The sequence below is a fragment of the Muscardinus avellanarius genome (genome assembly GCF_963383645.1).
Source record: "Muscardinus avellanarius genome assembly, chromosome: 16".
NCBI lineage: Eukaryota > Metazoa > Chordata > Mammalia > Rodentia > Gliridae > Muscardinus > Muscardinus avellanarius.
In genome coordinates, this window is record NC_137802.1 from 14493819 (window position 1) to 14520112 (window position 26294).

The 26294-nt window shown below is 48.8% G+C and overlaps 1 protein-coding gene across 1 annotated transcript in view; it reads left to right on the top strand.

The window, feature by feature from the left end:
- Window positions 1-1097: 1097 nt before the first annotated feature.
- The window catches only part of PIK3R6 (phosphoinositide-3-kinase regulatory subunit 6), a gene marked incomplete at both ends in the record, with an annotated part of 59488 nt that continues 34291 nt past the window's right edge, over window positions 1098-26294 (top strand). Inside the window, 11 exon segments of the mRNA XM_080712971.1 lie at window positions 1098-1198; window positions 1366-1489; window positions 2055-2064; window positions 2449-2563; window positions 5909-5937; window positions 13433-13486; window positions 13561-13695; window positions 15241-15314; window positions 15317-15344; window positions 23958-24041; window positions 25333-25424. Of these exon segments, the coding sequence (XP_080569097.1) occupies window positions 1098-1198; window positions 1366-1489; window positions 2055-2064; window positions 2449-2563; window positions 5909-5937; window positions 13433-13486; window positions 13561-13695; window positions 15241-15314; window positions 15317-15344; window positions 23958-24041; window positions 25333-25424 (846 nt within the window).

The window sequence follows — 26294 nt, forward strand, 5'->3', positions numbered from 1 at the left end:
CTGCAGCCACAGCAGACAGCACTAGTTGCTAACAGATTCCCTGGTAATAGGACACACTTTGGGAACCACTGGCTTAAAGTATGACATTGCCTGCCTGCCCCTGCTCCCTGGGTAGAGGGTGTGAGGGCACCGAGGCAGAGATGCCCATCAAGTATGTCCCAGCTGTGCCCCTATCTTGGTCTTCATAAAGTGAGGCTGAGAGAGATTAGGAATTTGGGGGGGTTATTGAACCAAGGGATGTTCTCCCTCCAAGCTACACCCCCAGCCATATATATATATATATATATATATATATATATATATATATATATATATATATATATATATTTTTTTTTTTTTTTTAATTTTGGAATGGAAGGGTTTTTAATAGTTTACTAAGACATGTGCAAAGTAAGTCCTTCAACCTCCCTATACAATCTCCAGTAAATTTCATTTCATTTCTTGGTATTTTATGTGGGTGGACTCCTTAGAAAACCCAGCAGAGATGAGCTGGGTTTGCTGGCATACACCTGTAATCCCAGCACTTGAGAGGCTGAGACAGAAACATGGCGGGTTCAAGACCAGCCTCAGCAATTTAGTGAGACTCTTGGCAACCTAGTGAGACCCTGTTTCAAAACAAAGCATAAAAAATGCTGGGGATGAAGCTCAGAGATGGGATGCTCCTGGGTTCAATCCATAGGGAAGGAAGGAAGGGAGGAAAGAAGGAAGGAAGGAAGGGAGGAAATGAATTCAGCCCCTGAGGCCAAATAGTCCCAGAGACAGCTCCTGTCAAAGATGGAGCTGGAGGAGGACTCTGGGTTTCTCTCACCCAGAACAAACCATTCTTGCCTGACTCCACCCCGGTCCTCCGAGCTCACCCGTGCAGGTATCTGAACTCACAACGTGGCTTTGTTCTCAACTGCAAGATTTAATTTTCGGTCCAGGCCCTCAGAAGTTTTGGCATGGGTAGAAAATGGCTAAAAGGTCCTTTGCTGCCTCGAAGCGACTGGGGTGGGGGTCTCCTGGATAAAGAAATGAGGATGAAACAGAAGTGATCACTTTCTGCAGAAAAAAGTAATTTCATGGCCCCAGGGTGAGGTATGTGGACAGGCTCCCGAATGTCCAAGCCAACGGAGGAGGCCTGGAGAGGAGGCGGCGGCGGCTGTGCCCGTGGGGCCAGGCAGGAGGATTCCTCCACCGGCGAGCAGGGCGGCCGAGGGTGCGGGTGGCGATTGGGATGCGCCTCTGCTTCTGTGCCTTGGACACGGCTCACAGGAGGGCGGCTTTGCTTCCCTGAGCAGACCAGGTGATCCGGTGCAGCGCAGTGCACGCAGGGAACCCCAACACTCTCGGGGTTGCTGTTGAGATCTGCTCCTGGCCTCGTAGGCAGGAGGGAGGACGTCGGGAGACAGGTGCAGATCAGGAAGTGGGTAACGACCCAGCCTGGAAAACCCGGGTGAAGCCAACGCTAAGGCTGCATGAGAGGAAGGGCCGGTGTCTCCCCGCCTGGGTGATGTAGGGGTGCTGCTCCGGGGCCAGGGCTGGGGACTGCTCTTGCTGACCTCTGCCTCCTTTTTTTTTTGGTCCTGGGCTCCTGGCTGGCAGTCAGATGTGTGGCCTCAGGGTGGGGGTGTCTCAGGTCTTTATGCGAGGGAGAGCTCTGGGGCTGTCTTGGGTGGCCCAGCTGTCCTCCTCAGGGGCTGCCACACCCAAAGCAAGTGCAGACACAGCTGTGAGTGATAACGCTTCTTGTGATTTCCGATTCAGTTAGGGCGAAGCTGATAAGCAGATGCCGCTGCCTGGACAGACACACGGCTTCGGTCTGCGGGGCCTGACTTCTCTTTTTATTTGTGCGTCATCCTCAGGGGCACGCTACCTCTGAGCTACACCCCCACCCCGCCCCGCTTATTCTTTATTTGAAACAGGGTCTCACGAGTAACCCAGGCTGGCCTCCAACTTGGCCATCCTCCGATCTCAGCCTCTCAAATACTGGGATTACAGCCGATGGCGCCCCAGCTTCCGTCTAATCTTTGGAAGCAACAGCCTGTCCTGTGACTCGACTTTTCTATTTGCAGGATGGCAAAGGTGAGCCAGGAGCGGAGTTGGGAAGAGAATCTCTTAGGCTGGGTTGGTAAGACCCCGCAGCGCTTCTTGAAAGGGGCTAGAGTGAGCTTGGAGATTAAAGAGAGAACACACAGACGTGGGCTCTGCCAGTCACACTAAGCAGTTTGGCCCTTAGCTGGAAAATTAAGGATTCAGACTAAGAGGCAGCCACTGAACATCATAGCAGGAATGTAAGCTGACCAGATTTGCACGCGAGCGTTCAAAAGAGACCTTTGGCTGTGGGATGGAGGCCAGATTAGAGAGAGGCTTCAGGCTGGTGCCGTGGCTCAGGAGAAAGACCACGGTGGTCTGATGCAGCAGGTGAGGAGGGGTCCGTGTTAGCATGAGCCCCAGTTTCTGTTCTAGGGGCAGGGGATGATGAGTTTGGCTTGTACGTGTCACGTCGAGGGTCCTGGAAGAACCCGTGGCTGCCGATGACCATCACGGGGCACGGCTATCACATCTGGGGCTCAGGAGAAAGGTCGGGTCACTGCCTGGCCAGTTCCAGGGAAGTTCCCACCCTGCCCCACGGAGCCAGTCACCAGATGAAAATAAAGAAGTTCCGGTGGCTGTGGGTGACCACGGTGCTTCTTAGAAAAGATCAGCAAGCAGGACGTGTCTGGGAGGAGCTTCGAGGGCCACAGGGAAGGGGAAGGAAGGGGAGGGCCGGGCTGGCCTGTGAGACGCCCCAGCTTTGCTCTGCAGACCTGGCCCCGGTCAGGACTGAAGTCTCCTCTCAAGGCTCCTCCGAGACGTCTGGTTGCTGGGGCTGTAGGTCTCCCTGGGCAGGACCGTGCGGAGCTGAGCAGCTGCAGCCCAGCCAAGGTGGGTGCTGACTGGGGAGGGCTCTGGGAGAGAGATCAGGGCGAGAGATGTGAGCGGAGCAGGCGGAGGGGCTGGGGAACAGAGATGCTGGGGGTGGGGAGCACCAGGGAGGCCGAGACACCTCTGTCTGTCTGTCTGCCTGCCTGCCTGTCTGTCTCTCCTACTAGCTACACCCTAGCCATATATATATATATATATATATATATATATATATATATATATATATATATATATATATATATTTAGTTTGAAACAGGGTCTTGCTAAATTGCTGAGGCTGGTCTTGAACCTGCCATCCTCTTGTCTGAGATTACAAAGACTAAAATTACAGGTGTGCACTACCATGCCTGGCTTCTATCTAATTTTTCAAACAATAGTCTAGCCGGGCGTGGTGGCGCACACTTGTAATCCCAGCATTCGGGAGGCTGAGACAAGAGGATCGTGGTTCACAGACAGCCTCAGCTTCTTAGTGAGAACCTCTGCAACTCAGTGAGACCCGGTTTCAAAATAAAGAATAAAAAGTAGGGTTGAGGATATAGCTCGGAGGTAGAATGCCTGTGGGATCCATCCCCAGTAAGGCAAAACACACAAAAAAATAGTTTGTTCTGTGACCTTTTTTTATTGAATTTAAGGAAAGTTGTTGATTTTTAGTTTGTTCAGCTTTTTTTTTTCATGGTATTAAGGATAACGTCTATCAAGCTCCCTCTAAGCAGAATTGGAAACCAGATGATTATATATATATATATATATATATATATATATATATATATATATATATATATATTGTGTGTGTGTGTGTGGTACGGGCGGGGGGGTGGAACTCAGGGGCTTTCTGCCTCCAGGCTATACCCTCAGCCCTATTATTTTTATATATAATTTATTTGGAAACAGGGTCTCACTAAGTTGCTGAGAACCTCACTCAGTAGCTGAGGCTGGCTTCGAACCTGCGCGATCCTCCTGTCTCAGCCTCCCAAGTGCTGGGATTACAAGCGTGCGCCACCATGCCCGGCTAAGCCAATATATATTTTTTAATGGCTGAGGCTGACTTCAAGCCTGCGATCCTCCTGTCTCAGCCTCCCAAGCACTGGGATTACAGGCATGTGTCATCACAGCTGGCACACACTCCTGTCTCTTTAAGAACCCATGCCTCGGGCTGCTGGGATCAGCCTTTCTAAAAACAGGTCCCCAGAAGGGGCGGCTACTGGGACCATTCTGCCTGGCTGTGATTTTTCCACCTATTATGGAGAGATACAGGATCCTGGAAGAGGACCTCTCCTTTCTTGTCATCGAGTCCTGACATGGCTAATTATCCCCACCCTGTGCCACAGAGGGTCCTCATTACCCCATCGGGTCCTCACTAGGTATCAGAGGTTGGCTAGATACGTGTTTTCATGCCCATTTCGTAGGTCGGGGGACTGAGGCTTTAAAAGGCGATGGCTCGCCAAGGCACGCAAGAGTGCGTGGGCAAATGGCAGGACTCTGAGTGAATTACGTGGGCGCTGTGTGTGTCCTTCCGGGACCACATCTGTCCACCTCGCTCCTGGGGGGTGCACTGATGGTCCTGCTGGCCAGGCTGAACCTTTCCACACACGCGAATCAAGCATCTTTCCTGTGTGTACTCGGTGCCAGGGTCCAACCTCTGCCTGGAGCTGACAGCTGCCCTGGGACTTGAGACGTGGCTGGGAGTGTCTGGTATTGAAAGTGAGATGGGGGGGGGGGGTCGGGCCTGGGGACACGAGACTGCAGAGCAGCAGGGGGGAGCCTCCCGGCACAGGATCGGGGAGGGCTCTGCGGATAGCGGCACCTGAGCTGACACTTCACAGGGAGGGCCTTCCCTCCCCAGCTGATGGGAACGGAGTGTGCAAACCCACAGAGGCAGGAAAGTGGGGCACAGGTCAGGATCAGGGAGCGGGCAGCTAGGGGCTCCTCTGGCTGCTGAAGGGTTTCCAGGCAAGGGCCTGATCCGCTCATTTATTTAACCCTAGGTGGTTTTCAAATATCACCCCAAAAGCCGGGCGTGGTGATGCACACTTGTAATCCCAGCTTTCGGGAGGCTGAGACAGGAGGACTGAGGTTCGCGGCCAGCCTCAGTGATTACTTAGTGAGGCCCTTTGCAACGCAGTGAGACCCTGTTTCAAAATAAAGAATAAAAAGTAAGGCTGGGGGTGTAGCTCGGAGGTAGAATGATCCTGGGTTTCATCCCCAGCACCGAAAAAAAAAAAAAAATGCTGGGGGTATAGGTCAGAGGTAAAATGCCCTTGGGTTCAATTCCCAGTATCAAAAAAAAAAAAAAAAAAGAAAAGAAAAAAAGAAAAGAAAAATAAGAAAAATAAGTCACAGAAGTTCTAAGCAACCAGCCCAGGAGGCCCTAGCGGCTGAGCAGACTGGAACCCAGGCGTCGTGGCATGGAGAACCATACCATGCGGTCTCTCGCCGGGGACCCTGCTTGCCCCCACACAGTCCCCCAGACTGCACCCTGGCTGGCCTGGCAGGGCCTGAACACTAAGCCCCAGGCTGTGCATCTAGCCCCTCACATCCCGCCAGGCCCCTTACCTCCAGGAACAGTGCTTCCGCCCTCCCCAGGCTCCTTCACATCCAGATGTTTCCTTCCCAGCCAGAGACATGCCGAGGAAATAGACTGCCTGCCTTCCATGGGGCCAGCGGGAATGCAGGGCCCTGGGCTCTCCTTAAGCTCTTGTGAGGGCTGACGGCCCCCTCTTGACACCCTGCGCTCTGCCTCTCCCGCGTATCCCCTCACGGAGGTCCACTAACCACACGCTTTAAACCCCCAAATTGGCTCCACTGTCTGACCAGGCCAGTATGGCCCTGGAGCCCTGGAGCGTGGGGCAGCTCTGGCGGGAGGACAGGATTGGGAGACCCTGGTGGAGAGGAAAGAGGTGGCCGCACGGGCCTGCGCATCCCTTCTCCCTGCGCCAGAGCGAGGTGGGCCCAGAGAGAGGCAGAGTCATGGCCCTGGCACACTGCCGTCTTTGCATCTCAGGTTTCGGTCCTTCGGCTGTGACCTGCGAGGTGGGTGCTTCACCCGGGGTGCCGGGGAGGGTGGGGGCTGTCGGACCTGGAGTCTGCAGAGATAAACATTGCTCCAGAGCCCGGCTTCCTGGCTCCTCCTCCGGGCCCTCTTCTTCCAGCCCTTCCTCCAGCCAGGAAGCCGTCCCCAGGTTACTCCACACCTGCTATTAATACAGACCCCATGTTCCTTTCCGCCCATTCGAGATTCCTCCAACCCCTGCTGTGCTGGCTCCGAGGGCCTATTCACCCCCAAGGCAGTGACAGCTGTGGATGCTCCATCCCTGAGGACCGCGCATGGCTAATGCTCTGGATTTAAGGAAGCTCAATTAACTAGCTAATTAATTCCTTTGCTGGTGCGTTTACTTGTCCTTGTCTCTGATCCGTATCCCTCTGACAAGAACTGGGAAGGAGCTGTGCTTGGGGGTGCACGTTTATAATCCCAGTACTTGGGATGCTGAGACAGGGAGGATCGCAGGTTCAAAGCCAGCTTCAGAAACTTAGTGAGGCTCTCAGCAACTCAGCAAGACCCTGTTTCCAAATAAAAAGTAAAATAGGGCTAGGGGTGTCGCTCGGAGGTAGGATGCCCCTGGGTTCAATCCCTAGTACCATCCCAACATACACACACACACACACACACACACACACACGTGCGCGCGCGCGCACCCCACACTATTCCCTACTTATAATTAACAAGTTAGCCCGCCAGTTTAGGATGCTGGCAAAAGACCCGAGACTCTAGAGTCAGAGACAGAGGACTTTCTTACTCAGAACACAAGAAGCAACACTAAAGTCCTGGTCTTTAGTTTCCTTGTCTTCCAAGTGCTGGAGGAGGCCTGTCTAAGTAGCTGTTGTGAGTCTCAGTGGAGGAGCCCCGAGCCTAGGAAACCCCAGGCTCCCACAGTGGGCTGCAGACCGGCCCAAGCTTTGCCCTGAAAGGAGACCTTCTCTCTATCGTGTTAGACAGCAAGTCAGTCTGCTCTGTGTCCTGGAGAGATGCCCCGCCTTCCAGGGCCGTTTGTTGAACAAGTGTAGTGCTTTGCCTTCGTTATTGCTGGGACCGAGACGCCCGCCCATAGCAACTTTGAGAAGGAGAGATTTATTTGGCTCATGGTTCAGAGGTTCAGTCCAGAGCTGGCCTGCTCCAAGCAGAAACATCATGGTGGTGGGGCGTAATGAAGGAAAATTACCTTGCTCATGGCGACCAGAAAGCAGAGAGAAACAGAAAGCAACCAGGGAGAGATAGGGTCCTCAAGGCCACACACCCCCGGGACCCACCTCCTCCAGCTACACCCTACCATTCGCAATATTAATTCATCAGTGGACTTAGCTACCGCTAAGGCTACGGCCCTGATTCAATGACTTCGCCTCTGAACATTTCGGCATTCAACGCCTGAGCTTTTCTGGGAGACAGTCAACAGCCAAACCATAACAAGTATTCCTGAAAAGGGGCCTTGGACAAGCTCACAAGGTGCGCAAAAACCCAAACCAATGGTGAATTCTCTCCCAACACCCCCTTATTGTTCCCTCACGATAGCACCCCGGCCACACTGTCCCTCGGTGGTGACGCCGCCAGGCACCTCCCGCCTCAGGACATTCGACCCCCATGGGCGGCTTCCTCAATTATCCTCTCAAAAGCCACACACACTGGGGGTGGGGGGGGGGACGAGGAAATGTTAGTCAAGGGCACAAAGTTTCAGTTAGGAATAAGTTATCTGAATTATTTTGTATAGCAGTGGTGTCTGTGGTTAATAATAATGTATCGTAGCGTGTGGTGGGGCACGCTTGTTATCCCAGCGTTTGAGAGGCTGAGACAGGAGGATCACCGTTGGAGGACAGCCTCGGCTACTTAGTGAGGCCCTCTGCAACTCAGTGAGACCCTGTTTCAAAATACAGAATAAAAAATATGAAGCCGGGCGTGGTGGCGCATGCTTGTAATCCCCGCGCTTGGGAGGCGGAGACAGGAGGATCGCGCAGGTTCGAAGCCAGCCGCGCTGGCGTAAGAGACCCTGTTTCAAAAATATAAAATAGGTCTGGGAGTGTAGCCCGGAGGAAGAAGGGCTTCCAGGAACCCCAGTACCACAAAAATAAATAAATAAATAAATAAATAAATAAATAAATAAATAAATAAAAATAAAAAATATGGCTGGGGATGTAGCTCGGATGTAAAATGCCCCTGGGTTCCATCCCACTACCACACACACACACACACACACACACACACACAATAGTTTATTGTGTACAGGTGGTCCCTAATTTACGATGATTCAACAGATCCATTTTTTGACTTTACAGTGGTTTCAAAGCATTGCAAAGCCCATGTAACCATTCACTTTCAGTAGAGTATGCACTAAGTGAATAGCTAATTACATGAGCTATTCAGCACTTTAGTATAAAATGAGCTTGTGTTAGGCATTTTTGCCCAACTGTAAGCTACTGTAAGTGCTCTGAATGTTTAAGGTAGGCCAGGCTAAGCTTTGATGACTGTTCATAGTTTAAATGATTAAATGAAGGCTGGGCGTGGTGGCACATGCTTGTAATCCCCGCGCTTGGGAGGCAGAGACAGGAGGATAGCGCAGGTTCGAAGCCAGCCGCGCTGGCGTAAGAGAACCTGTTTCAAAAATATAAAATAGGTCTGGGAGTGTAGCCCGGAGGTAGAAGGGCTTCCAGGAACCCCAGTACCACCAAAAATTAAAAAATAAAATAAAATAAATGATTAAATGAGTATTTGGCCTATGATGTTTTTGATTTCTGTAGGCTTATTATTATTTATTATTATATTTATTATTAGCCTTCTTATAAACTGAGGAGCATGTGTATTTTGTCATTGTTAAAAGAATGAATTTTTAGCCGGGCGTGGTGGAGCACACTTGTATCCCAGCATTTGGGAGGCTGAGACCGGAGGATCGCGGTTCGCGGACAGCCTCAGCTACTTAGTGAGGCCCTCTGCAACTCAGTGAGACCTGGTTTCAAAATAAAAGAATAAAAAATAGGGCAGGGGGTGTAGCTTGAAGGCTAAATGTCCCTGGGTTCCATCCCCAGACCCACAAAAAAAAAATGAATTTTTTTTTTTTTTGGTGGTACTGGGGGTACTGGGGATAGAACCCTTCTACTTCCGGGCTACACTCCCAGACCTATTTTATATTTTTATTTGGAAACAGGGTCTCTTAAGCCAGGGAGGCTGGCTTCAAACCTGCGTGATCCTCCTGTCTCCGCCTCCCAAGTGCGGGGATTACTAGTGTGCGCCACCATGCCCGGCTAAAAGAATGAATTTTAATGTTCCCATCACACACACAAAAAAATGTTAAGTATGTGAGGTTATAGGTAAGTTAGTTCACTGATTTGATTACTCCATATGGTATACATACATATATACAACATGGCTTTGTACACCACAAATACATACAGTTATAAATTGTCAATTTACAGACAGACTTGGTGGCACACGCCTGTAATCCCAGTACTTGGGAGGGTGAGACAGGAGGATCACAGGTTCGAGGACAACCTCAGCAAGTAGTGAGACTCTCATCAACCTAGCGAGACCCTATTTCAAAATAAAAATTAAAAATAGCTCTGGGGGTGTAGCACCGAGGTAGAATACTCCTGGGTTCAATCCCTAGTAATACTCAATTTAAAAAAATTAAAATATAAAATAAAGCCAAGCACAGTGGCACATACCTGCAATTCGAGGACTTGGGAGGTTGAGATAGGAAGATCACAGGTTCAAGGCCAGCCTCAGCAACTTAGGGAGACCTTCAGCAACTTAATGAGACCCTGTTTCAAAAATTAAAAAATAGTCGGCGTGGTGGCGCGCACACTTGTAATCCCAGTACTTGGGAGGCTGAGGCAGGAGGATCGCAGGTTCAAAGCCAGCCTCAGCAACTTAGAGAGGCTCTCAGCAACCTAGTGAGAATGTTTCCAAATCAGAAATAAAATCCCCAAGCTGGGGATGTACCTTGGAGGTAGAATACCTCTGGCTTCCATCCCTAGTGCCAAAATAAATAAATAAATAAATTAATTAATTAAAAAGTAAAATTGGGCTGGGGGTCTAGTTCAGAGGTAGATTGCTTCTGGCTTCAATCCTCAGTATCACAAAATGAAATGAAATAAAATTTAATCATTTAGTTGCCTGTCTCCTCCACCCCCCACTGATACACACCCACCAGAAGTGTAACCTTTATAAGAAAATAGGCGTTTTTCTCTGCATGAATGTGTTGCCATCTCCCCAGAACCTGGCCCAGTGTCTGACACGTGGAAGGCACTCAATAACCCTTGTTGACTGGGCCAGGTGTGGGGGCGCACGCCTGTAATCTCGGTACTTGGGAGGCTGAGACAGAAGGATCGCAGGTTCGCGGCCAGCCTCAGCAACGTAGGCGAGGCCCTCAATAGCCTAGTGAGACCCTGTTTCAAAACAAAAAATGAAAATAAAAAGGGCTGGGAGTGTAGTTTGGAGGTAGGCTGCCCCTGGGTTCCATCCCCAGCACCAAACGAATGGATGGATCCATCTGCCTATTTAGTCTTTAACTGAAGGCCTAGATCTACTTTTTGTCTGCAGGACAGTGGTGGACACTGATAGAGTAGGTAGCCAGGGGTTACTGAGTGAGTCAAAGTGCAAATGGATGCTGCAGGAAGGCAAGAGTCCTGGTGCAGACTGCGGTCTCAGGTGTTTGGGGCTCACTTCCTCTAGCCACGGGGATCTTCTGGCAGCTGGCAGAGGCTGGTGTCTTGCTTTCCCATGATGCTGTTTTCTAATGAGGGCAGGGAATATGAGTTTCTTGCACATCATTCTGAGGCTCAAGACCAGCATTCAGGCACTTGGACAACCTGAGTTGTCCGAGATGGCCCGAGACAGATCAGCCAGCACAGTCGACAGACGTGGCCACCGTGTGAATATGGCAAAGCCCAATTTCTTCTCGAAAGAATGAAAAGAGAGTGAGGGGGTTTAGGAGTGAGGTAAAAACACCCACCGGGTTATCAGAGACCGCTGCTTTATCCGGACCCGGCACCCTCTGGGGAGTCAGCTGGCTGTGGGGGAAGGGACCGACGGGCCATGTGTCTGTCTGGAGAGTTGCGCAGAGTCCTGATCAGCGGGCTGAGTCACGTGGTGGATTGGAGGCACCGATGTTTTATAGGCATGCCCATTCTCTCGCGACATCTGTAGTCTCCCGATCTCAAGTATGTCTCGCAGCACCTGAAGTCTCGCGATATCTCCGCTTCTGGCTTCCGGGGTTCCGCCTCCTGTTCCCGCTGCGAGATCACCTAGAGGAGGGGAGGGACCCGACTTATCACTTCTCCTGGGTGTAAGCCTGTCTTCTCACATCCTACAGGACCGCCGCCTTCATTGCGGGTATTTTGAGCACCAGCATAGTCTCTGCTTCTCATGCTATTTGTTGTACAGGCTTGTTTCTGCCCCATGGCTTGAAAATGGCTTGGGGACAGCGACTCTCCCTTGTGGTACAAGGACCTTGCTTTCATTCCTTTAGCGATCTGAATCAAGGGCCTTCGAGGGGATAGAAACAACCTCAGGTTATGGAGACACACAGAACAGAGACCCGAGCAACCAGACGGTGAACAATTGGCGAAGTGAAGACTGTCGATGGTCTTGAGAATAAGCAAGTTTCTGCTGATTTCCGTTTTCTGCCTCTGTGCGAGCTGACGCCCTGAGGGCTGCACACACACACACACACACACACACACACACACACACACACACACACGGCCAGCAGCCCCAAAGGAGCTGAAGAAGACCACAGAGGTGCACCGTGGGAGGAGCCAGGGGGCGGCGCAAAGCATCCCAGCGCCTGCGCAGACACCCATAAATGCTGGACACCTGTTTGCTGAGTGAAGGAGCCAGTGAACAGGCGGATATTTGAACGAACACGCAAGGCAGCTCTCTGATGGGATGATCTCATTAAAGCTTCTTAGAATTTTGTGTTCGGTGAAAAAACATCCCAGAGCCCCCTCGCCTTTCCATCATTGCTTCTTTTAGTCTTTAATCTGTGAGTCCTTTTCTTTCAAGGCGACTCCACAATCATTATTGGCTGCTGCACCTGGATGGGAGCTCACCTGCGCATCCATTTTATTTAACTCTGGCCAAGAGGCGGAGAGAAAGGCGTGCAGGGCCGAGGGAGGTTACTGCAGCTGCAGGTTCTGATCTGAGCTCCGGCCTGGTTCTACTAGTCGTTGACTATGTAACATTTAAAAGCAAAGATTTTTATTTTTTTGGTACTGGGGATTGAACCCTAGGAGCAGTCTACCTCCACGCTACACCCCTAGCCATATATATATAGATAGATTGATAGATAGTGTGTGTGTGTGTGTGTGTGTGTGTGTGTGTGTGTGTGTTACTGGGGCTCCTGGAAACCCTTCTACCTCTGGGCTACACTCCCAGATACCTATTTTTTATATTTTTATTTGGAAACACGATTTCATTAAGTCGCAGAGGGCCTCACTAAGTAGCTGAGGCCGGCCGCAAACCTGCGATCCTCCTGTCTCAGCTTCCAAAATTACTGGGATTACAAGCATGCACCACCACATCCTGCTTCTATTTTATTATTTTATTTTGAAACAGAGTCTCACAAAATTGCAGAAGGCCTCACTAACTAGTTGCGGCTGTCCTCGAACCTGCGATCCTCTTGTCTCAGCCTTCCAAGTCCTGGGATAACAAGTGTGCACCACCATGCCCGGCTAGGAGGTGGCATTTATTTTGTTTGTTTGTTTGTTTGTTTGTTTATTTTTGAAGTACTGGGGGTGGCACCCAAGGGCTTTCTAACTCCAAGCTACACCCCCAGCCCTATTTTTTAGTTTTTTAGTTGTGAAACAGGGTCTCACTGAGTTGCAAAGGGCCTCACTATGTAGCTGAGGCTGGCCGGGAGCCGTGATCCTCCTGTCTCAGCTTCCCAAATGCTGGGATTACAAAGCGTGTGCTACCACTCCCGGCAGAGGTAACTTTTTTTTGTTGTTGGTGGTGGTGGTACTGGGGTTCCTGGAAGCCCTTCTACCTCCGGGCTACACTCCCAGACCTATTTTTACATTTTTATTTGGAAACAGGGTCTCCTAAACCAGTGCACGCGGCTGGCTTCGAACCTGCGCAATCTCTGCCTCCCAAGCACGGGGATTACAAGCTTGCGCCACCACGCCCCGCTTGAGAGGTGACATTTTAAATGAGACCTGAATGTTGAGAAGAAGCCGACTGTGGGGAAATCTGGGGGGCGAGTGGCAGGTACCAGGTAGAGGGGTGCAAAGGCTCTGAGGTTTGCCTGAGCGGGGAAGGTTGGAGTAACCCCCAGCATAAGGTGGGTGAGGTAGTGAAGCGAGAGGGTGAGCAGGACGTGTTTGGATACACAGGGTCACATCAGGCAAGCTTGTAGTTGGGGCCGACGAGTGTGGGGTCTACTAGAAAATCCAAGAGAAGCTACCGGGGTTCCAATCAGAGGGTGGGTTGTAGGGGAAGAATGGAAGCTGGGGCCCCACTGGGGCACCGACACCATTCCAGCAGGAGACGGGCCTGGGCAGGGGAATAAGGCTACCATCATTCCCGTCATCCACACAGGTAACCATGGGACCCGGAACCCCAGCTTCCTGAACCCCACTTGGAAAGCCTTTCTTGCCTTCTCCCACCCCCAGGTTTGGGTCAGGACCTGAATCTGCCCTGTGCCGGCTGTCTGTGTGCCCCGTACATGGGCTCCGATCAGACCATCAGACCATATGGCCATCTCCAGCTCCTTCCCTTGACCTGGGAAGCTCCCCACTTCATGGGTGGTCAGAATTTCATTGTTTATTCCAATATTTTTTTTCTTCTGTGGTACGAGGGATTGAACTTAGGGGCATTCTAAATTCCGAGCTACACCTCCAGCCCTATTTTATTCTTTCTTTTTTTCTTTCTTTTTTTTTGTGATACTAGGGGTGGAACCCAGAGATTTTTCTACCTCTGGGCTATACTATTTTATATTTTATTTGGAAACAGGGTTTCACTGAGTTGCTGAAAGCCTCACTAAGTAGCTGAGGCTGGCTTCGAACCTGTGCGATCCTCCTGTCTCAGCCTCCCCAGCGCTGAGATTACAAGTGTGCGCCACCACACCTGGCTTTATTCTTTATTTTGAAACAGGACCTCAGTAAGTTCAGAGGGCCTCACAAGTTGCTGAGGTTGGCTTGAACCTGTGATCATCTGGTATCAGCTGCCCAAGTACTGGGATTACAAGTGTGCACCACCAGCCCTGGCTTCATTTCAATTTTGATGCCTACTCTTGTATTACAAACACAAGCTAGGGTATTATATTTTCTTTCTTCCTCTTTCTTTCCTTCTTTTCCTTCTTTCTTTTTTCTTTCTCTCTTTTTCTCTTCTTTTTTGATACAGTGGATTTAACCCAGCAGTATTCTAGCTCCAAGCTACACCCCCAGCCCTATTTATTTATTTGTTTATTTTTTTATTATTATACTAGGAATCGAACCCAGGGGAATCCTAACTGCTTTTTATTCTTTATTTGGAAACAGAGTCTCACTGAATTATAGAGGGCTTCACTAAGTTGCCAGGGCTGGCTGCAAACTTGCAATCCTCCCGTCTCAGCCTCCCAAGTACTGGGATCACGGGTGTGTGCCACCACGCCCAGCCTGACCTTGAATACTTACTTAACCTCTCTGTGTTCCAGTTTCCTTACCCACCTCGCATTTGAATATTCATATTAAGGAGTTGATATTTTGTAAGTGCCTAGAAGAGTGCCTGGCACATAATATAAAGCACTATTTGAGAACTTAAGTGTGACTTAAGTATAGTTGTCTCTCGATATCCCCAGGGGATTGTTTACAGAAAGCTCCGTGGATACCCAAATCCACCAATGCCCAAGTCCCTCACGGAAAATGATGTAATATTTGCATTTACCCCACACATATGCTCCTGTATACTTTAAATCATCTCCGGGTTCCTTATAATGCCTAACACAATATAAATGCTATGTGGCTCACTGTTATCTTGTACTGTTTAGGAAATCATGACAAGTAAAAAAAGAAGTCTGTATGCGCTCAGTACTGATGGAAGTTTTGTTATTTAACCGTCTTTAGCCTGTGGTTTCTTGAATCCACAGACGTAGAACCAGCAGATATGGAGAGCTCTCGCTATTTATTTCTTAAATAAATCTAGACTTCCCACCATGTAAGTATTTAGGTATTATTTAAATATTTTAAAAATAAATCTAGACTTCCTTCCCGCGCTCCGGCAGCCTGAGTTCCCTCCGGAGCTTCTCCATATCCCAAATACACATTCTGCAGCTCCCCACCACTAATGCTGACTCACAACTTCTTATTTTGCAGAACCGCCTCTGTGCAGAAAAACAACCACTTTAATTTCCATACTTCTACCTGAGACAACCACATCCTCCTCACGTAGACCCCACAGGCTCCCATGGAGAGCTCAGGTCAGTGCAGGGGGGAGAGGGTATGGTGAGCCCTGATGCTCAGGGAGAAGAAGGCCCCCTCCTGCCGGTGAGCATGCCCACAGGGTCGGCAGGGCCACCAATACCCATCTAGGCATGAGAAAATCTTGACAAAATGAACTCATTGGTCTTTATAATCTCATAAAATAAGGATTATTATTACTCTGGTTTTACAGAAAGGGAAACTGAGGCAGGTTGAGGGCAGGCATTTCAGTCAGCATTCTCACCGCTATGACCCAAATATACCTGATGACCACAACTTACACAAAGAAAGAAATATTTGTTCACAGTACTGGAGATTTCAGTGCATGTTAGGAGCCAGGGCTGCAGGTCCTCAGGGAATAATGGTGAGGAGCAGAAAGAAGGGGTGAGAGCTCATGATCAGTTTGCGGTGGCAGAAGAGAGAGAAAAGAGGGTACTGCAGCAGCCAAAGAAAAAACACTGTTCCTGGGGATGGCCGTAGGGAGACCCCACCCTAGCAACCAAGTCCCGCCTCCAACATGGCTGTCCACAGCCCATGAGGTCTGAAGGACGTATGAAAATCCATACTGTAACGGCAGACCTTTTTCCCCATGTCACATAGGTATTGTATGATCAAAGCAGGATTTGATCCTAGCAAGCTAGAGTCTACATCTTAATGATCTACCATGGGTTGTCTCATCCAGGTGTCAGAAGGATTCTGTGAGGCAGGGCTATTACCATCATGACCTTGTTTTCCTGAAAGGGAAGCTGAGGCTCAGGGAGGTCAGGTAAGTTTCCCAAAGACACACCACACAGCTAGTAGGTGGCAAAGCCAAGGCTACAACTCAGGCAGGTTGATTACAAGCCCTGGACTCCACTCTGTGTCCTGCTGGGACAAGGAGACACGTGTACTACGAAATGCTCACCCAGTAAGTCAAAGACCATTTCTAAAGACACTGGACAGAGACTATAATGACCTTGAAGGTTCCTGTCCTGAAGAAGGAGAGTGAACCCTCCAGGCAGGGAGAACGACTCATATACATTTATAGATTAGCTACATGATAAATTGGTGATAGATAGATAGATGATAGATAGAAAGATAGACATTGCAAAACAAGCTAACAAAAACAACAAAAATAATCTTTATTTAGCACTCTCGTTATTTCTTTGTTTTTGTTTGTTTTGTTTTGTTTTTTGTAGTAGTGCTGGGGACCAATGAGTTACATTCCTAACCCTTTTAAACTTTTATTTTATTTTATTTTATTTTATTTTATTTTATTTTATTTTATTGTGGTACTGGATTGAACCCAGAGGCATTCTACCTCTGAGCTCCACCCCCAGCCTGATTCTTTATTCTTTATTTTTTGAAATAGGGTTCTTACTAAGTTGCAGAGAGCCTTACAAGTTGCTGACCTGGGCTGTTAACCTATAATTATCCTGTCTCAGCCTGGGATATCAAGCGTGCACCACTACACCCGGCTCTTAAATTTTATTTAGAGAGAGGGTCTCACTAAGTTGCCCAGGCTGGCCTTGAACCTGCAATCCTCTTGCCTCAGCCTCCTGAGTAGCTGGGATTACCGGTGTGTACCACCTCTTACCACAAGGACAGGCAGAACATTGCTAGGGAAGAGTTTCCCTGGCCCTGGGTCCTTCCTCCTTGATTCAGGGATGATTGTCCTCTGAGCTTTGGGCATCTTGTCATTGGACTCCCTTCTTGCCTAACAGGTGAGTTTCTTAGAGCGCCAGGCTTATGGCCTAAGACAGTGGATCCCACTCTACCTGCAAGCCAGAAACTGCCGGGAGTTACTTAAAAGGCAGATTTGGCCCCACCTTCAAAGGTCTGATTTAATGGGGAGGAGTGCTGTGCTAATGGGGAGGGGTGTTGTGCACTGGTAAATGTTAAGGCTTTCCAGTGGCTTTAAGATGCAGCCAAGGTTGGAAATTAGGGGAAAGAGGAAGCCTGCTTGGGGAGTGGGAAGGGGTTTGCTCTGTCTAGGGTCACAGGGTGTTGGAGGGCTGCACTTGCCAAGTCCCGAGACAGATTCGAATAGCCCAAAATTGAATTTATTTATTATTATTATTAATTTTTTTGTGGAATTAGGGATCGAACCCAGGGGCATTCAACCCCCAAGCTCCACCCCCAGCCCTATTTTTTTTATTCTTTATTCTGAAACAGGGTCTCACTGAGTTGCAGAGGGCCTCACAAGTAGCTGAGGCTGGCAGAGAACAGTGATCCTCCGGTCTCAGCCTCCCAAATGCTGGGATTACAAGCGTGCACCACCATGCCCCGCCAAACTTAGCAATTTACCTTGTTCTGACTGTGGTATAGTACTTTGGGGTCCTGCCGTGGTTGGTATCTTGTTGGCCTTTCTTCTCCCAGTCACCTCCCTCTATTATCGCTCTATAAAAATGCCCAGGAGAGAGCTGGGACCCTTGTTCAGCCAACCTTACCAGGGCTGCTTATTTCTGCACTGCAAACCCTGGGTGCACCTGGATAGACACACACATAATCACACCTGGATATATCCTCTTCTCTCTTTTTCTAGTAAATAGGAAAAGGGTCTCATGTAAAAGGGCAGCTTTAGAAGGAAAGTATTTGAGCAAGCAAGGTCTGCTTTCAGCAGCTGTGTGGCCTCAAGTAAGTCACATGTTTTCCTCTGAGCCTCCTTTTCCCATCCGTAAAATGGGAAGAGAGAGCCTGGGTTTCTTCTGGGTGTGAGCCCTAGAGGTTAGAGAGGCAGTACAGGACAAGGATAAGGGCTCTAGACCTGGAATCTATAAGGAAGAAGGAAACAGCATTTGTCCTGCCAAAGTCACGGAGCTCTTGTTGGAATCAAATGTGGCATACAATGGGAAAGACTTTGCATATCCATGAGTCAGTCATTGAATGCTAGCTGCTATAACAAATGGCCCCAAATATCAGAAAGGTGGTACAACAAACTCTCATTATTTATTTTTTGTTTTTATTTTTATTTTTGGTAGCAGTGGAGATTGAACCTAGGAGTATTCTACCTCTGAGCTACAACCCCAGATGTGTGTGTGTGTGTTACTCAGGATTGAACCTAGGGACATTCTACCTGCAAGCTACACTCCCAAACCTTTTTTTTGTGTGTGTGGTACTGGGGTTCCTGGAAGCACTTCTACCTCCGGGCTACACTCCCAGACCTATTTTATACTTTTTTATTTTTGGAAACAGGGTCTCTTAAGCCAGAGTGGCTGGCTTCGAACCTGTGCGATCCTCCTGTCTCCACCTCCCAAGCGTGGGGATTACAAGCATGCGCCACCACGCCCGGCCCCCCAAACCTTTTTTATTTTTTGTTTTGAAACAGGGTCTCGCTAGGTTGCTGAGAGTCTCACTAAATTGCCGAGGCTGTCCTTGAACCTGTGATCCTCCTTTCTTGCCTCCCATAAACTGGGATTACAGGAGTGCACCGCCATGTCCTGTTCAGATCCTCATGTTGTGTTCACATTATAATCCACTCTGGGTTCCATGCAGTCATTCGGAATCTAAGGCTTCTTACTTCATATGGCATTATCGTCTTCAACATATGTCCTCCCAGACCACTGTGGATGTGAATGGTATGAAGGATAGTGCAGAGAATTCTATGACCAGCCCTGAAAATGACACTCATTACTTCCTCTACATTCCATTGGTCAGAACAAGACACATGGCTCCTCTCTGATTGCAGGGGACTATGGGAAATGTAGTCTTCTTGTCTACCTACGATGAGACTAAAATTGGCTTGGTGATATTAGAGCGTTGTTCTACTGTAGTTATAGAATACTCTTTTTCAAAAGCTATTTAAATGTTGCTAATATCACCATGTGTGGGGATGTACACCTGTCATCCCAGTACTTGGGAGGCTGAGATAGGAGATTGCAGGTTCAAAGCAAGTCTCAGCAATTTAGCAAGGCTCTCATTAACTTTGTGATATATTTTTTTTATTGACATTCCTCCTTAGATTTGATATTAATTTTTAGATGTTTTAATAGGTGAGAGTTGTTAATTATTAGAGTTGTAGAATATCTATATCTATTTATCACACCTGTCTGTTGTGAAGCAATTAATTGTCATCCCAAATTATTTCTGGATCTAATCATAGTTCCAGGAATATCCTGGGACATAATAAATATGATCATAATTATTATCTAGGAGGAAATAGTATCTGGATCTAGAATATGATTTTTCTATTTTTTACACCCCTAACCCTGTATCAGATGATCTTTATTTATCATGTACAGTTTTCTTTATTATCAGTTTAAAAGGTATTTTCTAAATCTTTATTGTTTTCATTATTTAAAAAAAATTCTTCTCTGGGAAAGAAGAACAATAATCAGTAACTGTTGGGTCATAATATTCATAATTTGAATTCTTTTTATTTATTTATTATTTATTTTATTTATTTTTAATTTTTTATTGGTGTATTATATTCATACATCATATTGGGGTTAAAAAAAACTTGTGTGATATTTTACTTCAAAATAAAAAATAAAATAGGGTGGGGAGGGTGTAGTTCAGGTTCAATCCCCAGCGTCACGAAAAAAAGAAACTGTTGCTATTAGTACCTTATAGTAATATCCCGCATTCATGGATGGAGGTGGCTTAGGTGACTTTTGCTGTCACATTCAAAGGCTTTAGTGCCCAGCTGCCTTCATGTGAGCTTCGCCACCACCAGTAAGCGACGTTCCAGCCAGGCCTGGTCTTGCCCATTACCTGAAACCCCATAATCCATGTGCCTTCGTGGTTTTGAGAAATTGAGCTTCTCCTCCTTTAACTAAAAGTATCATTCTTTAGTCTCAACCTCTCCGGACAGCCTAGTGTGATTGGCTCGGCTAGCTAGCTGGTGATCAAAGACTCATATGTGAACCATAAGTGAAACCAAAGAATGGGAAGTAAAGCAGAGAAGCCGCTCCTCTCTCCAGGAACCGCTGTGCCCCAGCCCCGTCCCACGTCTAAAGAATGCATGCCCAGGCTCAACAGATCTTCAGAGGTAGAATGCCCCTGGGCTACTCAGATTATCAGAGATACCAGCCACCCAAAGTTTTACGCCAAAATCTCTTGATTCTTAAAAGTTGGCAGCTGATTTGTGTTTTAAAAGATGGCAGATGTGGTGGCGCACACTTGTAATCCCAGCATTTGGGAGACTGAGACAGTAGGATGGCAGGTTTGTGGCTAGCCTTAGCTACTTAGTGAGAACCCCTGCAACTCTGTGAGACCCTGTTTCAAAATAAGAATAAACAATAGGGCTAGAGGTATAGCTTGCGGGTAGAATGCCCCTGGGTTCCATCCCCAGTACCACAAAAAAAAAAAAAAAAAAAAAAAAGACGTCACATAAACCCAGACAAAAACTCATCTGCGAGCCAGATGTGGGCTAAAGCCCACGAGTTTACTCCAGCTGCCCAGACATTCGAAAGCAGAGTTTATTTGAAATTGTCTCCTGGGACCACTGGCAACTTCTCTCTTTTCTCTGAAGCATAGAAACATAATTCCGCTTGCAAAGCAGGGGGACCCAGGCTCAGAAGACAAAGGCTTGGCTTCGCTTCTAATGAGGAGGGGAGGAAGTCACAGTTGTGAAGGGGTTTTAGATCTTTCCATGTGGTTCATGGTGAGAGAAGGAGAGAGAGAGGAAAGGAAGGAAGGAAGGGAGGAAGGAAAGAAGGAAGGGAGGAAGGAAGGGAAGAAGGAAGAAAGGGAGGGAGGAAGGGAAGGAAGGACATTAAAAAAAAAAAAAAAGGGCTGGGAAGCCAGCTGTAATGTTGCCTATCTATAATCCTAGTACCTGGGAGGCTGAGACAGGAGATCACAGACTGAGGTCAGCATCCACATGATCTTAGTGACACCCTTAGCAACTTAACATAAATTAACATCAATTTTTTCATGCTAAAAAATAAAATAAGGCTGAGGATGGAGCCTGGAGGCAGAATGCCCCGGGGTTTGGTGGGAAGAAAGAAGGCTATTGTAACAGGAGAGAAAGAGCAGGCTCAACTCGGAACAAGGAGAGGACAGTTGGATATGTACAGCCCATGAGCAGACAGCAAGAGAGAGAGATTCCTGCCAGGCGTGGTGGCGCACGCTTTAAATTCCCACGCTTGGGAGGCGGAGACAGGAGGATCGCGCTGGTTCGGAGCCAGCCTCACTGGCTTAAGAGACCCTGTTTCCAAATAAAAATATAAAATATGTCTGGGAGTGTAGCCCGGAGGTAGAAGGGCTTCCAGGAACCCCAGTACCACGAGAGGGAGGGAGAGAGAGAGAGAGACAGAGAGACAGAGACAGAGACAGAGAGACAGAGGGAGACAGAGAGAGAGAGAGAGAGATAGAGAGAGAGACAGAGAGAGACAGAGAGAGAGAGACAGAGACAGAGAGACAGAGGGAGACAGAGAGAGAGAGAGAGAGAGAGAGAGAGAGAGAGAGAGAGAGAGAGAGAGAGAGAAGAGAAGAGAGGAGAGAGGAGAGAGACTTGCTAAACTGATCTCAGGATTCTTGCTAGAGGCAGGTCAAGTTCTTATATATATATCAAAGGTCGGGAAGTGTGGCAGATACTTTCTAAAGTGACTTAGCTGAATTCTTGCTAAAACTGGGCTGGGCAGACCAAAGACAGGACAGGGGCGAAGGAAGGTCAAGGCTCAGAAAAGAAGAGGGCACTGAGGGCCTGAGTCAGACTGAGTCAAGAAGAGAGTCTCTGTGACCACCCATTATGCTGTTCATCTCATATGTTTCTTTAAGTTGACTTTAAAATTTAGTTTCAGCCGGGCGTGGTGGCACACACTTGTAATTCCAGCGCTTGGGAGGCTGAGACAGGAGGATCGCACGGGTTCGAAGCCAGCCTCAGCTACTTAGTGAGGCTCTCAGCAACTTAGTGAGACCCTGTTTCCAAATAAGTTATAAAAATAGGCCTGGGAGTATAGCCCGGAGGTAGAAAAGCACCTGGGTTCCATCCCCAGTACCACACACACACACACACAAAATTAGTTTCAGCCTGGTGTGGTGGTACACACTTATAATCCCAGCACTGGGCAGGTTGAGACAGGATATCACAGGTTCACTGCCAGGCTTGGCAACTTGACGAGGCCCTCTACAACTTAGTGAGACTCTGCTTCAAGATAAAGAATAAGCCGGGCATGGAGACGCACGCTTGTCATCCCAGTAACTGGGAGGCTGAGACAGGAGGATGGTAGTTCACGGACAGCATCAGCAACTACCTAGTGAGGCCCTTTGCAACTCAGTGAGACCCTGTTTCAAAATAAATAATAAAAAAATAGGGCTGAAGGTGTAGCTCGGAGGTAGAATGTCCCTGGATTCCATCCCCAGTACCAAAGGAAGGAAGGAAGGAAGGAAGGAAGGAAGGAAGGAAGGAAGGAAGGAAGGAAGTAAATAAATAGCTGGGCATGGAGGCGCACACTTGTAATCCCCGCACTTGGGAGGCTGAGACAGAAGGATTGCAGTTTTGTGGCCAGCCTCAGCTACTTAGTGAGGCTCTCAGCAACTCAGTGAGACCCTATTTCCAAATAAAATATAAAATAGGTCTGGAAATATAGCCCAGAGGTAGAAAGCCTCTGGGTTCCATCCCCAATATCACAATCAATCAATCAATCAATCAATCAATTTGAAAAGTGCTTTAGCTATTCAGATTTTTAGATTGTAAGATTGTTTGTGAACCACCTAAAATTGACTTATGAACCCCCGGTAGTATACAGCTGTCCCCCATTTATCGACAAGGGACACATCCCAAGACCCCCAGTGGAGGCCTGAAACCACAGAGAGTGCCAAACCCTACATACAGTCCTGTGTTTCATCCGACCTGCCCTGCAGCATTGCCGCATGGTACCAGGGTTCATCTGGCCCTCTGGATTTTATGTTGTGTCTCTTTTGCATCACTACTTCATGCTTTGAGACTGATATTAAATAAATTAAGGATTACTTGAATCCAAGCCCTGCCACAGTTGAACTGACAACCAAGACATCTCCTACATGGGTGGGTAGCATATACAGAGCGAATACACTGGACAAAGCGGTGATTCACATCTCAGCAGGATCATATGAGATTTCTTTACTTTTCTTTTTTTTCTGGGTCTAGGGATGGAACCCAGGGGCATTCAACCTCCGAGCTACACTCCCTGCTCTATTTTTTATTCTTAATTTGAAACAGGGTCTCACAGAGTTGCAGAGGGCCTCACTAAGTAGCTGAGGCTGTCCGCGAACCGCGATCCTCCGGTCTCAGCCTCCCGAATGCTGGGATGACAAGCGTGCGCCACCACGCCCGGCTTGGTATGAGATTTCATCATGCTACTTACTCAAAGTGGCAAGCAGTGTAAAACTTGTCTGTTTTTTCCTTTTTTTCCTGAAATTTTTCATCGAATATTTTGGGCCCCGAGTTGACCACGGGTAACTGAAACTCCAGAAAGCAAAAACTCAAATAAGGGGAGAGGGGCATGCTGTACACCCTGCCCTTTGCGAAACGCTGGTTTTACAGAAGACACGGAGTTTCCAGTGGGAATGCTATCTTCCAGATGAGCGCCAACTCTGGGTGGATTACTTCAGGACACTTCTTGAAGTTCACAGGCGGGCTAAAGACAGGAATAAAGTCAGGTAGGCTGAGGTCCAAAGCCTCTGGCCTCAAAGAGTGTCCCCTCCAGATGCAGAGCTGGACCTCCAGCGCAGCGTGCAAGCAGTGCTCCGGGAGCTCAGCGCCCAGGCCCCCGCGCTGCAAAGCAACCGAGGTAAGAGCCCTTGGCCAGGCGGCTCCCCCTGCTCCCCGTCCCGCTCCAGCTCTGACCATGTGATGGGGACAGGGCCCCAGCATGGACTCAAAGGTAAGGGGCTTCCAACCCCTTCCTCCGAGCTGGAAATTCCTAGGGCATGGAGGGCCCAGAAGGCTTCTCCGCTGCCTGGTGCAACCTTCCTAGCAGCTGTGGCTGAGTGCATTGGGGGTCTGCCCTTTTCTTTCTTCATACCTTCCAAATAAAAGCCCCCTCCAGTTAGGCCAGGGCCGGGGCCACTGGCTGGCATCTGAGCCTTCCATGAGGCAAGGCCGCTACTGAGGCCTCCAAGGCCTGGATCGGAGCCTGCCGAGGGGTTAGGCCGATGCCGGGGCCATCGGCTAACATCGGAGCCTGCCGTGAGGAAGGCCGGTGCTGGGGCCTCCGAGGCTGGGATCGGAGCCAGCTGAGGGGTTAGGCCAGTGTCGGGGCCAGTGAGGCCAGAACTGGGCCCTCCCATGAGGCAAGGCCGCTGCTTGAAGCAGCGAGGTCTGGATCAGTCCACCAGGTAGCCAGGCCACAACTGGGGCCGTCAAGAGTGGGATCGGTATTTGCAACGCGGCATGTACAGAGAAATATCGCAGAAAATTAAAACCAGATGCTTCCCCTAATCAGCAATAACTAGGAGGAAAGGGGCAACAGGACGTGGTCGAGCTATAGAAAGGGCCCTATAGTGAAGCAATTAAGGTGACCAACCAGAGTGTATGGAATAGGGGAGGATGGAGCCTCTTTAAAAAGCAGGAGGTACATAAACATATGTATCAAAGTTAATCACCAAACAAGCATGGGATCGAGGGAGGGGGAGGGAATGGGATGGGGACTGGATGAGGGCTAACTGGATGATGTGTGCTTGTATATCCTCTCAAGTCTTGTACTCCAATGTGATGTATGATTACAATGCACCAATAAAAATAAATTTAAAATAATAATAATAATAAACCCCTCTGTAAATGCTGGTGCTCTGTCTCACACACACACACACACACACACACACACACACACACACACAAACACACACACCTGTTCCCACTTGTGTCCCCTCCCCTGAATGCTGCCCTGGGAACTCCCCATCCACAAAGGACTGTAGGTCAGAATGACCCTGAAGGGGATGAGCCCGCCTGTGTGTACAGGAGTCCGGATGTGGTTGATCAGAGTCACAGCCTGGGGCCTGGGGCTCGAGGTCCTGCTCAGGGGATCCCCCCATTCCCATCCCCCACCTGATCATGCTGGGCTCCCTCTTCTTCTGACTCAGGCATGTGGAGGTGGTCCCTGCACAAGAAGGTTGAACGAGATCCTGCTAAGAGCCCAGCGCTGGTCCGCATTCTGCTCAGAGAGCTGGAGAAGGTGGGTTCTCAGGCTTCGGGAAGGCAGAGGGGGGCGAGAGGAAGAGAGAGGGCTAGCGGGCTGGGGGCTCAGACCAGCAGCTCCACATTTCCAAACTCTGAACTACACCCCCAGCCCCGTCCTTCTTTCTTTCTTTCTTTCTTTCTTTCTTTCTTTCTTTCTTTCTTTCTTTCTTTCTTTCTTTCTTCCTTTCTCTCTTTCTTTCTCTTTTCTTCTCTCTCTCTCTCTCTCTCTCTCTCTCTCTCTCTCTCTCTCTTTGTGGTACTGGGGATTGAACCCAGGGGCCTTCTGCCTCCAAGCTCTACCCCCAGCCCTATTTTTTATTCTTTATTTGGAAACAGGGTCTCACTAAGTTGCGGAGGGCCTCACTAAGTAGCTGAGGCTGGCCACAAACATGCGATCTTCCTGTATCAGCCTCTCAAGCACTGGGATCACAAGCGTGCGCCACCATGCCTGCTCCCCCCCCCCTTTTTTTTTTAACAGGGTCTTACTAAGTTGCTAACAGCCTTGCTAAGTTGCTGAGGCTGACTTTGAACTTTCCATTCTCCTATCTCAGCCTCCCAAATACTGGGATTACAGGCATGCGCTATCACACTCAGCTAGCAATATTTTACTCGCATCAATACCCATCATTTTACCCGAATTAACATATTTCAAAAAGAAACCTCAAGTCAGGGGCAGTGGTACGCAAGTGCAGTCTCAGCAACTCAGGAGGCTGAGGTGGGAGGATCACAAGTTCAAGGCCAGCCTGGGTAATTTAGGTAGCCACTCTGTGTCAAAATAAAAAAAAAAAAGGAGCCAGGCGTGGTTACACACGCTTGTAATCCCAGTACTTGGGAGGCTGAGACAGGAGGATTGCAAGTTCAAGAC